The following is a 14,426-nucleotide window of genomic DNA, read 5'->3' as shown; positions in this document are numbered from 1 at the left end:
ACATAGAAAAATTGACTTTCTTAATCATTTTTAAGTACACAGTTCAGTGGTATTAATACATTCATATTGTTGTGCAATCATCACCACCTCTATCTCCAGAATTCTTTTAGTCTTACAAAACTGAAACACTAAACTCATTAAACAATAACTCCTCCTTCCCCTCCCCCCAGCCCCTGAAAACTGCCATTCTATATTCTGTCTCTATGATTGTAATTACTCTAGGTAGCTCATATATGTGGAATCATATAGTTTGTCTTTTTGTGACTGACTTATTTAACTTAGCATCATGTCTTCAAGGTTCATTCATGATATAGCATATATCAGAATCTCCTTCTTTTTAAAGGCTGAGTAATATTCCATTGCATGTATATACAACATTTTGCTTATTTTTTCACCTGTCAGTGGACGCTTGGATTGAGTAATGCTGCTGTGAACATAGGTGTGCAAATGTCTCTTTGAAACCCTGCTTTCAAATACTTTGGATATATACCCAAAAGAAGAATGACTACATTATATAGTAATTTCTTATTTAATTTTCTGAGGAATCACCATACTGTTTTACACAACTATACCATTTTATATTCCTATCAACAGTACATAATCATACATGTCCTCATCAATATTTGTTGTTTTCTGTTTTTTTTGTTGTTGTTGTTTTGTTAATACTGGTCATCCTAATGAAGGTGAAGTGGTATATCCTTGTGGTTTTGATTTAAGTTTCTCTAATGATTAATAATGTTGAATATCATTATGAAATGAGCTTGTTGATTAATACATATCTTCTTTAAAGAAATGTCAGTTCAGGTCTTTTGTCCATTTTTGAAGTGGGTTGTTTGTTTTATTGTTGTTTTATAAGTTCTTTATATGTCCTGCATATTAATCCCATATCAGATATATGATTGGAGAATACCTTCTTCTATTGCATTGATTATTTTTTTACTCCATTTGCAGTGTTCTTTGATGCCCAGAAGTTTTTCATTTTTATGAAGTCCAATTTGTCTATTTTTGTTTTTGTTGTCATATCTAAGAAATCATTGCCAAATCTAAGGTTATGAAGATTTTGTCCTGTCTTTCCTTCTTTTTAAAAATATTTTATTTATTTATTAGAGAGAGAGTACAAGCAGAGGAAGGGACAGAGGAAGAGGGAGAAACCGACTCCCTGCCAAGCAAGGAGCCCAATGTGGGACTCAATTCCAGGACCCTGAGATTACGACCTGAGCGTAAGGCAGATGCTTAACCAACTGAGTCACCCAGGCATCCTGCCCTGTCTTTTCTTCTAAGAGTTGTATAGTTTAGGTCTGATATTTTAGGTATTTGGTTCATTTTGAATTATTTTTTTACATGGTATTAAGTAAAGGCCTATCTCCATTCTTTTACATGCAAATATCCAGTTTTTCTAGCACCATTTGTTGAAAAGACTGTCCTTTCCTTATTGAATATTGTTGGCACCCTTGTCAAAAATCATTTGGCAGTTTTTGTGAGGGTTTATTTCTGGGTGTTCTATTTTGTTTCACTGATCTATATCAGGTTTTGTGTCACCTCTAGTTTCTTTTGATTATTGTAGCTTTGTAGTAAATTTTGAAATCAGAAAGTGTTAATTCTCCAACTTAGTTCTTTTTTGGGGGGGATTATTTTTACAATTTGGGATCTCCTGGATTCCATGTGAATTTTAGGATCTGTTTTTCTATTTCGACAAAAAACCATCATTGGGATTTTACATTGAATCCTTGGGTTGCTTTGGGTACTATTGACATCTTAACAATAAATTTTCCAATTTATGAGCATAAGATGTCTTTCCACTTACGTTTTAATTTCTTTGAGCATTGTTTTTTAATTTCCACTAACAAGTCTTTCACCTTCTTTGTTATGTGAATTACCATGCATTTCATTCTTTTTGATGCTATTATAAATAAAATTGTTTTCTTAGTTCTTTTCAGATTTTTTCATGTTGACTGTATCCTGTTACTTTGCTAAATTCACTTATTATTTCTAATAGGGTTTTTTGGTGGAATCCTTATGGTTTTCTAATATAAGGTCATTTCATCTACAAACAAATAATTTTACTTACTTCTTTCTAATTTGGATGCATTTTATTTCTTTTTCTTACCTAACTGTTCTGGCTAGGACTTCCAGGCCTACGTTGAGTAGAAGTGTTGAAAATGAGCATTCCTGTCTTTTTTCTGATCTTAAAGGAAATATTTTCAGTCTTTCACCATTGAATATGATGTTTGTTGTGGGTTTTTCATATGCCTTTTTTTTTTACCTTGAGGGACTTTATTTGTATTCCAAGTTTTTTGATAATTATTATTATAGAAGTGTGTCAAACCTTGTCAAATTCATCATTTGAAATAATCCTGTGTTTTTTCCCCTTTAATCTGTGAAGGTGGTATATGACACAGATTGATTTTTATGTGTCAAACCATCCTTGCATTCAATGAATAAATCTCACTTGGTCATAGTGTATAATCTTTTAAATATGTTGCTGAGTTCACTTAGTATTTTGTTGAGGATTAATGCATGAATGTTCATGAGATTTATTGTATTGTTTGGTTTTGTTTTCTTAGGGTGTCTTTGACTTTGGTATCAAGATAATTTTGGCCTCATAGAATGAGTTAGAAAGTGTTCCCTCTTCCTCAGTTTTTGGGAAAACTTCAAGAGAGACTGATGCTATTTCTTCTTTATATGTTTGGTATAATTTGCTAGTTAAGTCATTAGGATCAGAACGTTTCTTTGTCAGATTTTTGATGACTGATTCAATCTCCTTACTTGTTATAGACTGATCCAGATATTCTCTTTCTTTGTTGTTCCACCTTGGTAGTATTTGTGCTTCTAGGAATTAATCCATTTCATCTAGGTTATCCAACTCGTTGATGTACAGTTTTCATGTACATTCTTACAGTTCTTGCTTAGTGGAATCAGTTTTTTATTTATTTTTATTTTTTTAAGATTTTATTTATTTATTTGAAAGAGAGAGAGAGAAATCACAAGTAGACAGAGAGACAAGCAGAGAGAGGGAGAAGCATGCTCCCTGCTGAGCAGAGAGCCCGATGCGGGGCTTGATCCCAGGAGCCTGGGATCATGACCTGAGCTGAAGACAGAGGCTTAACCCACTGAGCCACCCAGGTGCCCCAGTTTTTTATTTTTATTTTTTATTTTAGTTATTTGAGTCTTCTCTATTCTTTTTTGAAGTCACTCTTCCCATGAGTTTGTCAATTTTGACCTTAAAGAACTAACCTTAAGTTTCATTGACTTTTTTTTTATTGTTTGTATATTCTTTATTTCATTTATCTCTGTTCTGATCTTTATTATTTCCTTTCTTCTGCTCACTTTCGGTTTAGGTTGTTCTTTTCCTAATTCCTTAAGTTGTTCATTTAGATTATTGACTTGAGATCTTTCTTGTTTTTTTTTTTAAGATTTTATTCATTTATTTGACAGACAGAGATCACAAGTAGGCAGAGGCAAGCAGGGAGAGAGGGGGAAGCAGGCTCCCCGCTGAGCAGAAAGCCTGATGTGGGGCTCGATTTCAGGACCCTGAGACCATGACCTGCGCCAAAGACAGAGGCTTAGCCTATTGAGCCATCCAGGCGCCCCTATTTCTTGTTTTTCTTCTTCTTTCTTGTTTTTTAACGTAAGCATTTATAGCTAAAAATTTCCCCTCTAGCACCAGTTTTACTGCATCCTCTAGTTTTGATGTGTCATATTTCTACTTTCATTCATCTCTAAGTATTTTCTATTTTCCCTTGTGATTTCTCCTTTGATCTGTTGGTTGTTTAAGAGTATATTTAATTTTGGATGCCTGGGTGGCTCAGTGGGTTAAGCCGCTGCCTTCGGCTCAGGTCATGATCTCAGGGTCCTGGGATCAAGTCCCACATTGGGCTCTCTGCTCAGCAGGGAGCCTGCTTCCCTTTCTCTCTCTGCCTGCCTCTCTGCCTACTTGTGATCTCTCTCTGTCAAATAAATAAATAAAAATCTTTAAAATAAAAAAAAGAGTATATTTAATTTCCACAAATTTGTGAATTTTTCTGTTTTCTTTTTGCTGGTTCATCTTTATCATGAGTGTTGTGTCTATTCTTGGTTTTTTGCATTTCTACATTTCTACACACATTTTAGAATCAGCTTATTAATTTTCATAGAAAACCCTGATGGGATTTGATTGGAATTGCATTGAAGAAGTATATCAATCTGTGATATTTCCACAACACTGAACCTTCTTATTCATAATTTAATATCCTTTGATAAAGCTTCTTTTCTTTTCTTCTCTTCTTGGGGAGGGAGTGAGGGTGTGTGGGGGGAGGGACAGAGGAAGAGAGAGAGAGAGAATCTCAAGTAGACTCTCTGCCCAGCATAGAGCCCAACCTGGGGCTTGATCTCACAACCTTGAGATCATGACCCAAGATGAAATCAAGAGTTAGACACTCACCTGACTGAGCCACCCAGGTGCCCCAGTTTGATCATTTTCTTAAAGACATTTTGCACTTCTTTTGTTAGACTTATTCCTAGGCATCTTCTAATATTTGTTATTATTTTATACAGTGTTGTTTTTATTGCAGGTTCTTAATGTTTGTTCCTTGGTTTTAGAAATTCAGCTGACTTTTTTATTTATCTTGTATCCAGCAGTGTTGCTAAAAAATCTGTTGTTAATTGTAACAATTTTTGTGCAGTTTGTTTTAGTTTTTAATATAATCAGTTAACATCAGTTGTAAATAATGCTAGTTTTGTTTCTTCCCTTTCAATATGTACTCTTTCATTACTTTTTTTGGCCTTACTGCTCTGGTCATTAACTTTAGTACAGAGTTGAACAAAAGACGCTAGAGTAGGCAACTTTATCTTATTTGTGATTTTTAAAAGAACATTTATAGTATTTTACTTTTAAGTATGATATTTGCTATGGATTTTTGGTAATTATTTTGATTTTTTTAATATTTTGAATATTGAATGATTAAGGAAAATTTCTTAAGTTTCTAGCATAGATAGGCAGAGAGAGAGAGAGAGAAGTGAATGGTAGCTGGATTTTTAACAAATGCTTTTTCTGTATCAATTGAGATGATTATAAATGGTATTCTTTTCTTCTGTCAATGTGGTGAATTTAAGCCTAGCTTGGTTATAACCATTCTTATAGACTTTTGGGTTTGGTTAGCTAATATTTTGTTCGGTACTCTTTCAAGTATGATAATAACCAAGACTGGCCTGTCCTTTTTCTTTCTTTTTCTGTCCTTGTCTGCCTTTGGCAAAGAAGTTTTCAAATGAACTGGAACAAGATTCTTCTTTTCCACTGTCTAAAAAAATCTAAGTTTGAAAATATCTGATTCCTGAATGCTTGATAAAACTCACCTATTAAATATCTTCTGAACCGGTTTTTCCCCCCTCTTTGGGGAAAATTTTTTTATTATTAATTATATTTGCTAATGGAAATGAGACTATTCTCTAATTCCTAACTTAGACTTTACATAACACTATGTATTGACATTTTTTTCAGTTTCTGTTTCTCTCTCTCTTCTAATTTCACTAAATTACTTCTTGGGACAAACAAACATAATTTTCCACCCATGAGAAAAGATATAAGAAAAAAGTGTTAACTTTCCTGAAATTAGAATTTGAGTACATATCTTGAATTATTAAGACTGATTAAATAGAGTAGATTGGGATTAACTGTGCTAATATATCAGTTCATCATAGTTAATCATGTATATAGTAGTTCTTTATTAAATTTATTTTTTACTTAAAAATTTTTTTAAAGAGTTATTTATTTATTTGACAGAGAGAGAGAGAGAGACAATGAGAGACATAACACAAGCCAGGGAAGAGGGAGAGGGAGAAGCAGAAGCAGGCTTTCCACTGAGCAGGGAGCACAATGTGGGGCTTGATTCCAGGACCCTGGGATCATGACCCGAGCCGAAGACAAATCGCTTAACAACTGAGTCACCCAGGTGCCCCCCTTTATTAATTTCCTAAAAACTATTTAATCAGAATAATTCTTCTCTATCCATACTTAAAAATAGAGGGTACAAGGATGAAAACTAAAACCTAACCTGAAAGTGCTGCACTTTTAATATAAAATTTTTGGAAAGTTTATATCAAATCAGTCAATAAGAAAAAAAAAGAAATCAAAATATCTAAAATATCTGCATTAAAGACTGAAAAGTCCTCCTAACTTCTTCTTGATTTAGCGCATAAGTCTGTAAGTCTACAAAGTTTGTGAATGATAAGACAGGGTAAGAACCCAACTTATGTAAGCATTAATTCTTCAATATGGCAAAGACAAATGAAGAAACACAAAAACTCTAGAAGAAAATATAGGAAAACTATGAGAAAGAATGAAATTTTGTCCTTACCAGGAATACCTTGCTTCCTTTACCATAATCACAATTTCATTCTTTGCCCAAATTTTTTTTATTACAAACCTGTTTGTTAAATCGTTATTTGAGGGGCAAGATCAATCAGTTATGACCTGGGGAGACTGATTTACTGAGGCTCTGGTTCTGTCACAAATATGCATTCTCCCTTTCTGTGTGGATTTTTTGTAACTATGTCAACCCTGCAGCATTGTATATTATTTGTTGTTTGCCACTTTTTCTAATTTTCTGAAAACTACCAGAGGTGTACTTTCCCCTCAAGGGATATGGAAGGAGAACACATATCTAAATATGGGTAGGGGAAGGTTGAGGTGAGAAAGTTCAGAGTACTAATTTGGGAATCAGAAGACTTAGAATCCATTCACAATTCTACCACTAATTATTTCTGAGACTACATAAATTAACTTCTTATCGTCTTGTTTACTTAGTCCACAAATGATTTGGTAATCCATAATGGATTTGGCAATTCTTGATCCCTTATAGTTAACATAATTGCAATAGTTCTAAAAGTGGATCTTTCAAAACTTATGCCATTAACAAGTGTGAATTAAAATTAAATTTCTAAAAGTTGTGCAAACTGACAATACTCAAAAGTAAAGCCCAAAGTAAGAAAAATATCCTGACTATGAAATTACTTACAATTTAGAAACAATAACTCTGCCAACATGTCTTGTTTATTCAGCTGAATGATCTAAACAGTTTATCAAAATCTCCTTAACTGTCGTCGTGGTTTGCAGGATGAAGAAGAATGAAATTGTATGAGTTTCTATTTTATTAGAATTGTATTTTGGATCCAAATAGTTGATAATGATCTATTTCTTTCCATTTTTCCTATTATAGGGTGGCTTCACTCGCAAATATTCACTAAGTTCAAAAACTGGAACACTTCTTCCAGAATTCCCTAGTGCTCAACACCTTGTGTACCAAGGATGCATTTCTAAAGACAAGGTATCAATTAAAGATACTTCTCTATTGATTTTCTGATATGTTGGTTCCATATCTCAATTTGCTGGGAATCTCATGGCACTTGCAGGAAGCAGTCAGAAATCTGCATAATCAAACATAATTGACTGATTTATAGGAGGGACAAATGTTTACTAACATTGATTAAACACTTTCCAATTAATTATTTACCATCTCCATGATAGTATGTAATCAGAAGTTGGTAAAATAAACCTCAAAAGACTAAAGAGTATTTTTTATTTAAAACTCAGTATTAAGGAAGAAATTATCACATGCAATTTCTTTAATTATAAGCTTTATGTTTTAATTAGCCTCATATCATTTCAGTAAATAGTCATCAGACACTTCTCTGGGACAGAATTTATTCCAAGCATTGAGGGGTAGATACCTGGATGAATGCAAGCACTATACTAGAAGTGGGCAAAGATTCCTTTCCATTAGAAAATTCTGTGCTCCCTTATATATTTCCAATTTTTTTGAAAGTTAAGGAAGAAACAGTTTCATGGGATTCAGTTCATAAATAATCCTCACTGTGACTTTTCAGTGCTTATATAGTAAAATTTAAGGATAAATCCTCCTCTATTTTTGGACTTCTAAAGTCATTTTCTAAGTATCTACTGAATGACTAACAGTTCCTGCTATTAGTATTAAACCAGGGCAAATTATTTCTGCATTCTTCTTTCAACCCAAGTTAATTTGTCATTAGTACTTAAGAAAAATACCTTTTTTTTTAAAAATATTTATTTATTTGACAGAGAGAGAGAGAGAGAAAGATATCACAAGTAGGCAGCGAGGCAGGCAGAGAGAGAGAGGAAGGGAAGCAGGCTCCCCGCTGAGCAGAGAGCCCGATATGGGACTCGATCCCAGGACCCTGAGATCATGACCCGAGCCGAAGGCAGCGGCTTAACCCACTGAGCCACCCAGGCGCCCAAGAAAAATACCTTTTTAAAAAAACATTTATTTACTTATTTTATATATAGAGAAAGTGCACAAGCAGGGCGGGAGGGACAAAGGGAGAGGGAGAAACAATCTTAAGCAGATTCTGCACTGAATGGGGATCCAGGGGTGGGGCCAGTCCTGGGACTGATCTTACAATCCTGAGATCATGACCTGAGAAGAATCCAAGAGTCAGACATTTAACCGACTGTGCCACTCAGGTGCCCCTTAAGGAAAACATTATATATATATATATATATATATATATATATATATATATATATGTTAAGTCAGTTCATATTCTTGAGGTACAAAGATAGCACCTCAAGAGGAGTATGAATAACTAATGTCCAACTGGATTACATTAGTAGTGGGCTTTCTGTGGAAACTGGCAATATAAAAACACATTGACAAAAAGATCTATTGACAGATAAGTAGAGATGCACAGTAACTTACGGGGTTCATTCTGATGACCTCCTCTTCCTGTTAAGAACAGGCAAAATATTGAAGATAATTCTCACATGCTGATTCCAAGAAAGTCTCCTGAAGTGTGTCCACTTTGTATCATTCTCTCCCATCATGTTTCTCAAGGTTATCACATCATTTTTTTTAAACTTATAGATGCTATGTGATATTATGACTTCAGTAAATGCTAACATATGACAGTCTGTGGGGAAACCTGTGGAAATCAGTGATGTTCCGGGGAACATGGTTCTTTGGGGAGGGTATTGTTGGATCCCCCATGTGGAGAGAATTGCTTACATGCAAACATATCATGAAGATGTTTGCTGTGTAAATATTCCTGGTGAGACAGATGGGATGGGGAGAGGAGCAAAGGAAAAAGAGAAGTGAGGACATCTTCCAGTAGTTTCTTTCAGTTTCTCTGCTAGTCTCCAAGGAATTCCTTCCTGTCAACTTAAAAAACTGGTAAATCATTTCTCACTCAAGTATCAGGATGCTTAAATAACCCCTGGTTTCTAAGGACATTCCCAGTGGTCCTTATCATGAGCACCAGGGACTAACACTTCTCTTTGTCCCTTGAAGACAGCTGGACCCTGCTTTTTACCCTCTTAGCCAGTAGCCAAGTTCCCCAGATAACAGTTTCTAGCAAGAGAGGGGTGGGCTGAAGCGAAGTACTTTATGCCCCTGCTTTCTTGAAGCAGAAAGGATGGGACTTTCCAGGGAGAAGTTGATGCCAGTGAGGTGGGGGGTTGGCTTAAGCCGAGGGGCCACTTTCTGCCTCATCATGGTGTCACTCGAGGCAGTTGCCACCCACCCCCCCAACCACATACTCACTAACTTCTCTCGAGACAAGCCTCTATCTTTCATACTGTCTTTTATCCTTACTTTTAAACATGAGTCTTGGCAACCTATATAAAAATGTATTATGCCTCCATCAGAAAGGACGAATACCCAACTTTTGTAGCAACATGGATGGGACTGGAAGAGATTATGCTGAGTGAAATAAGTCAAGCAGAGAGAGTCAATTATCATATGGTTTCACTTATTTGTGGAGCATAACAAATAGCATGGAGGACATGGGGAGATGGAGAGGAGAAGGGAGTTGGGGGAAATTGGAAAGGGAGGTGAACCATGAGAGACTATGGACTCTGAACAACAATCTGAGGGTTTTGAAGGGGCAGGGGGTGGGAGATCGGGGTACCAGGTGGTGGGTATTAAAGAGGGCATGGATCGCATGGAGCACTGGATGTGGTTCAAAAAATAATGAATATTGTTATGCTGAAAATAAATAAAAAATAAATTTAAAAAATGTAATATCATTGCCTAAAGTATAGAGCTTTGTCTCAGTTGCATCAGTGGTGACATATTCTGCTAGAGGCGTCCTATAGTCAGCATACAGTTAATCTTGCAGGGAGATTAACAAGTTTGCACATCACTGTGATAGAGCCTTGAGCTACACCACAGAGGTGTGTGCTCTCACTAGGCTGTAGGGATAGAAAGGCGGGAGAGCAGGTTAGAGTAAGACACTGCCGTCACTGTCACCGTCACCATGCTGGGATAAAAATAGCTCCAGCAGTCAGTCTCTCAACATGTGTTATGGATTATTCCAACCACCTTGTTTGTGTTAATTTGTTTAGTCCTCATAACAGCCCTGTTAGAAATTTACTGTTATCACCATCTCCATTTTCCAGATGAGGAATTTAGAACACGCAAATGTTACGTGGCTTGCTTGACATCCTATAGCTTGTGAGTGAGAGATCAGAGCTGGTATTCAAACCTAGGCAGTCCGAGGGCACATTTCTAAGCTTAGCTTTGTTTAAGTATTATTTAGTAATAAACCATTGTGGATTTTAGAATATATTTACAACTTTTAGCTATGCTATCCAAATGTCTGTGGTAGCATGGAAACAGAGACTCTTCCTACTAGACACTCACCATTCAGATCTTTCTTGGGTACATTTTTGAGTCATTTACTCTTACTAATTTCAGATAATATTTAGTAAGATCTTACTGTGTACCAGACACTGCTCTACGTGCACCATATCTTTTTGAATCTGGGTAATATATTATTCGTCCTACTTAAAGACAAAAAGCTTAGGGTTCGGAGACCAAGCATCCTGTGCACAGTAGGGCAGGGGAACTGGGCACTTGATTTTAGCTGACCCCACCACCCACACTGGAACCCACTAGGCAACACTGCCCAAGAACCCACTTATTACAACTGTATGAAGAGGTGATATATTTCACCATTTTATGTTTATTCCTGCAACCAAAGATAATCTTCTTACTAGGTAGAAAAACACAAGGCTTCTTTGGCTCACAGCTCCCTGAACAATCACCTTTTTTCATTGTTCACATGATGCTATGCTGTAAGTGTTGGTTTGCTTGCCTTTCTCCCTTCACAAGGCTGTAGGCTCCTGGAAATACGAACTGTGCCTTTGGTTTTGATTCCTCGACATTGAGCCCAATGCCTGGTACATAACAGGAGTTTAAAAAATGCATGCTGAATAAATGAATAAACCAATGAATGCATAAACAAATGAGGCGGGGTTGAAAGGACTCTTTGGTTAAGCATTGTCTCCCTTGAAATAGGTTGATACCCTCATAATGATGTATAAAACTCACTGCCAGTGCATCCTGGACAATGCAATTAATGGAAACTTTGAAGAGGTAAGGGTGACAAAGAATGCTTCGCAGATCATTATTGTCTTGTTCTTTATGAGTTCACATTAAGAAAGAATTTTAATGTATATACTTTTTGCTTTATAACTAGATCCAGCATTTCTTATTACACTTTTGGCAAGGAATGCCTGATCATCTTCTTCCCCTGCTTGAAAACCCTGTTATCATTGACATTTTCTGTGTTTGTGACTCAATTCTTTATAAGGTAAGCTCTTTAGGGTGTCTTAAACACAAACTGTATTTTAATGAGCATTGTGTCTACATTTTTCCATTTTATTTACAATAAATTTGTTATTTCTGGATGGAGAAACAATATTTTTTCTGATGAGAAAGCAATATTTAATAAGTATGTATTTTAATGTACATTTACATGAAAACAAAATTTCTGTCTACATTTAAGAATGATTCTAACTGTCCTATAGTTGCTAATAATACATGAAAACTTATTAATTTTTAGTAACTGTTTAAGGTGTTCTCAGAATGAATAAATAGCATAATGGCTTTTTCACTATTGGTGTTCTGGGGAAAAAGCAGATTGAAGCACCCTTGTGGGATTAACACCCTAAAAATACTGGAAATCTCTAGCTTTAATGAATTAGCGTTGATTTCTGTTCTCAGACCAAATAAAAGTCTGCAGAAGGGTCACGAAGACATCATGAACCAAGATGAGCTGGCTGGCCTTCTAGCCAAACATTTATCTGGGAAGATGGAGACACTAATTTCTTGGTAGTGTGTCCCTTAGTTAGAGCAACACTAAGGTCCAAGCTGAGGGAGAAAACTGCATTTCAACCTGGGTAAAGTTGTTTGGACTGTCATTCAGTACCTCCAAGAAATATCCTTAAAGCATATTCTTTTTTATTTTCCTTTCCAAATGGTCCTTTTTTTTCCCCATCCAACACTAAAGTCCTAAGTTTAAGGACCTTTAAATGCACTCCTCATGGGGTACCTAGGGAGGCACAGTAGAACGAGTTTCTGCAGCACCTTCATTCCATCTCTAAGGAGGGGTCAGCTTTCAGTCTATAAAACAGCACATGATTACCAAGGTCAATTCATTGGTAACTAACTTACTGGGCATATACATTACTGTCTCATACATGGAATACATGTGCATTTTGCTGCTAGGACACACAGGCTTTTGTAGATTAGCGTCTACCCAAATTTTAAAATACGTTTTCCTCTAGACCTCTTGGTCATCTTTGTCAAGCCAGACCACTCAGTTTATCAGCGGGCTCTGTGGATCTGCTTTGCCCATATCCTATTTGGTCCCCACTTCCTTAGTCTAATTTTTCCTGAGCTGGGATCAGTCATCTCTATCTAATTTCTTCTTTCTATGAGTTCTCATTCAAGTCCTATTCATCTTGTCCATGTTTAGGGCTTCGTCTAGCCCTTCCTTTCAATATTCTTTCTGTTCTGATAATTAACTCTCTGGACCCAGTATAGCAGTGTTACTTGCTTAACCTAGTATTGTAATGTTTCTAGATCCCCACCCTGCCTTTCTATCTCTCTCTCTCTCTCTCTCTCTCTCTCACACACACACACACACACACGCACACCTCACACACACACACACACACACATTCATTTCAGAGATAAAAATATAACTTCCAGAAATGAGTTAATATATCATTTTCTAGAAAGCTAGGAATACAAAGTAATTGACAAATAAGTGTCTTTCTATGAAAATATTAAGTAAGGATTTATGTTAACTCTCTTTTGCTGTGATTAAGGTTCTTACAGATGTTCTCATTCCTGCAACAATGCAAGAAATGCCTGAAAGGTAGGTTCAGTCAATAGAACTGGTAATTTCTTAGTGTAGGGTTTAACCCTATCCATCATATTAAAGGAAAACATTAAGTAGAAATTCATTTTTTATCAAGATTACTTGCCTAGCTAGGAGATGTGCTTCAATCCTTATATTGAAACCTCAATGAACAAAATTGATGGAACCATCCTGAAATCCTTTTAATAGAGTGATACCCAAGTGAAAAATTAATATTTAGGTGTCATTGACCTTGAAATAGTTAGAAAGTTTTTCAATGGAAACTGGCTAAAGGGATGTAAGTGGGGATAACTGATGGAAAATAACCACAATGATAAAAATTAAAGAACTATTTTGTCTTTATTATTAACTTTGGTCTTAATTGCAAAATCATAAGGTAGCATAACAAAACTACTACCCTCTTTTAATGAAGATGTGTCTTCATGCGCCTTTTGATCCCTTTCACCCATTTTGCCCCCACCCCTGGAGACCCCCATCCTCTCTGGCACCTGATGACAGATGGTAACTAGACTATTGTGGTGACAAGTTCACATGTATACAAATGTCAAATCACTATGTTGTACACATGAAACTAATATAATGTTGTCAATTATACTTCAATAAAAACATCTCAAATTGAAATGACACCTGAAGATTTTTCATAAAATCTTTCTGATGTGTGAATAATAAAAACTTGAAAACAAAAAGCCAAATTTTGATTTGTAAACAATGTGCAATGAAAAAGTGAAATTTGTTTTAGTATTTTGGAGCACAAATACATGTCAGATGAACATAGTTGATTCTCAATAAATGCATGATGATTGATAAAACAAATTTTTTTATTTACTTTTCCTCTAGATTGTTTTATTTATTTATATAGTAGCTGGTATCATTCTAATCAATCGTTTCTTTTAATTAATAATGTGTAGCCTTAAAACATCTAGTCTGAGCTCTGAATTAAGTACTCCTAACCCCTCTATGTCACAGGGGCACCTGGGTGGCTCAGCCAGTTAAGCGTCTGCCTTCTGTTCAGGTCATGATCTCAGGGTCCTGGGATTGAGTCCCACATTGGATTCCCTGCTCTGACTCTGCCCTGCTCATGTTCAGTCTCTCTCTCTCTCGAATAAATAAATAAAATATTAAAAAAAACACTTCTATGTCACAGCAGAATGGTTGAACTTAATGGCAGACATCCAGCCATGCAACTGATCTAATAAATAATAGCTGGCGTTTATTAAACACGTCATGGGTTTGAGACTACATAAACTATT

General features: G+C 35.7%; 1 protein-coding gene across 1 annotated transcript in view; it reads left to right on the top strand.

Moving 5' to 3' along the window:
- RFX6 (regulatory factor X6) overlaps positions 1-14,426 on the top strand; it is a 62,793-nt gene that overhangs the window by 32,518 nt on the left and 15,849 nt on the right. The window contains exons 7-10 of the mRNA XM_044236950.1: positions 7,194-7,301; positions 11,307-11,384; positions 11,488-11,601; positions 13,124-13,173. Coding sequence (XP_044092885.1) covers positions 7,194-7,301; positions 11,307-11,384; positions 11,488-11,601; positions 13,124-13,173 — 350 coding nt within the window. The remainder of the gene's footprint in view (positions 1-7,193; positions 7,302-11,306; positions 11,385-11,487; positions 11,602-13,123; positions 13,174-14,426) is intronic.

The sequence above is a fragment of the Neovison vison genome, chromosome 1, assembly GCF_020171115.1.
Source record: "Neovison vison isolate M4711 chromosome 1, ASM_NN_V1, whole genome shotgun sequence".
NCBI classification, from domain to species: domain Eukaryota; kingdom Metazoa; phylum Chordata; class Mammalia; order Carnivora; family Mustelidae; genus Neogale; species Neogale vison.
The sequence above is the reverse complement of the archived record's forward strand: the minus strand, read 5'-3'. Positions and strand labels throughout refer to the sequence as shown.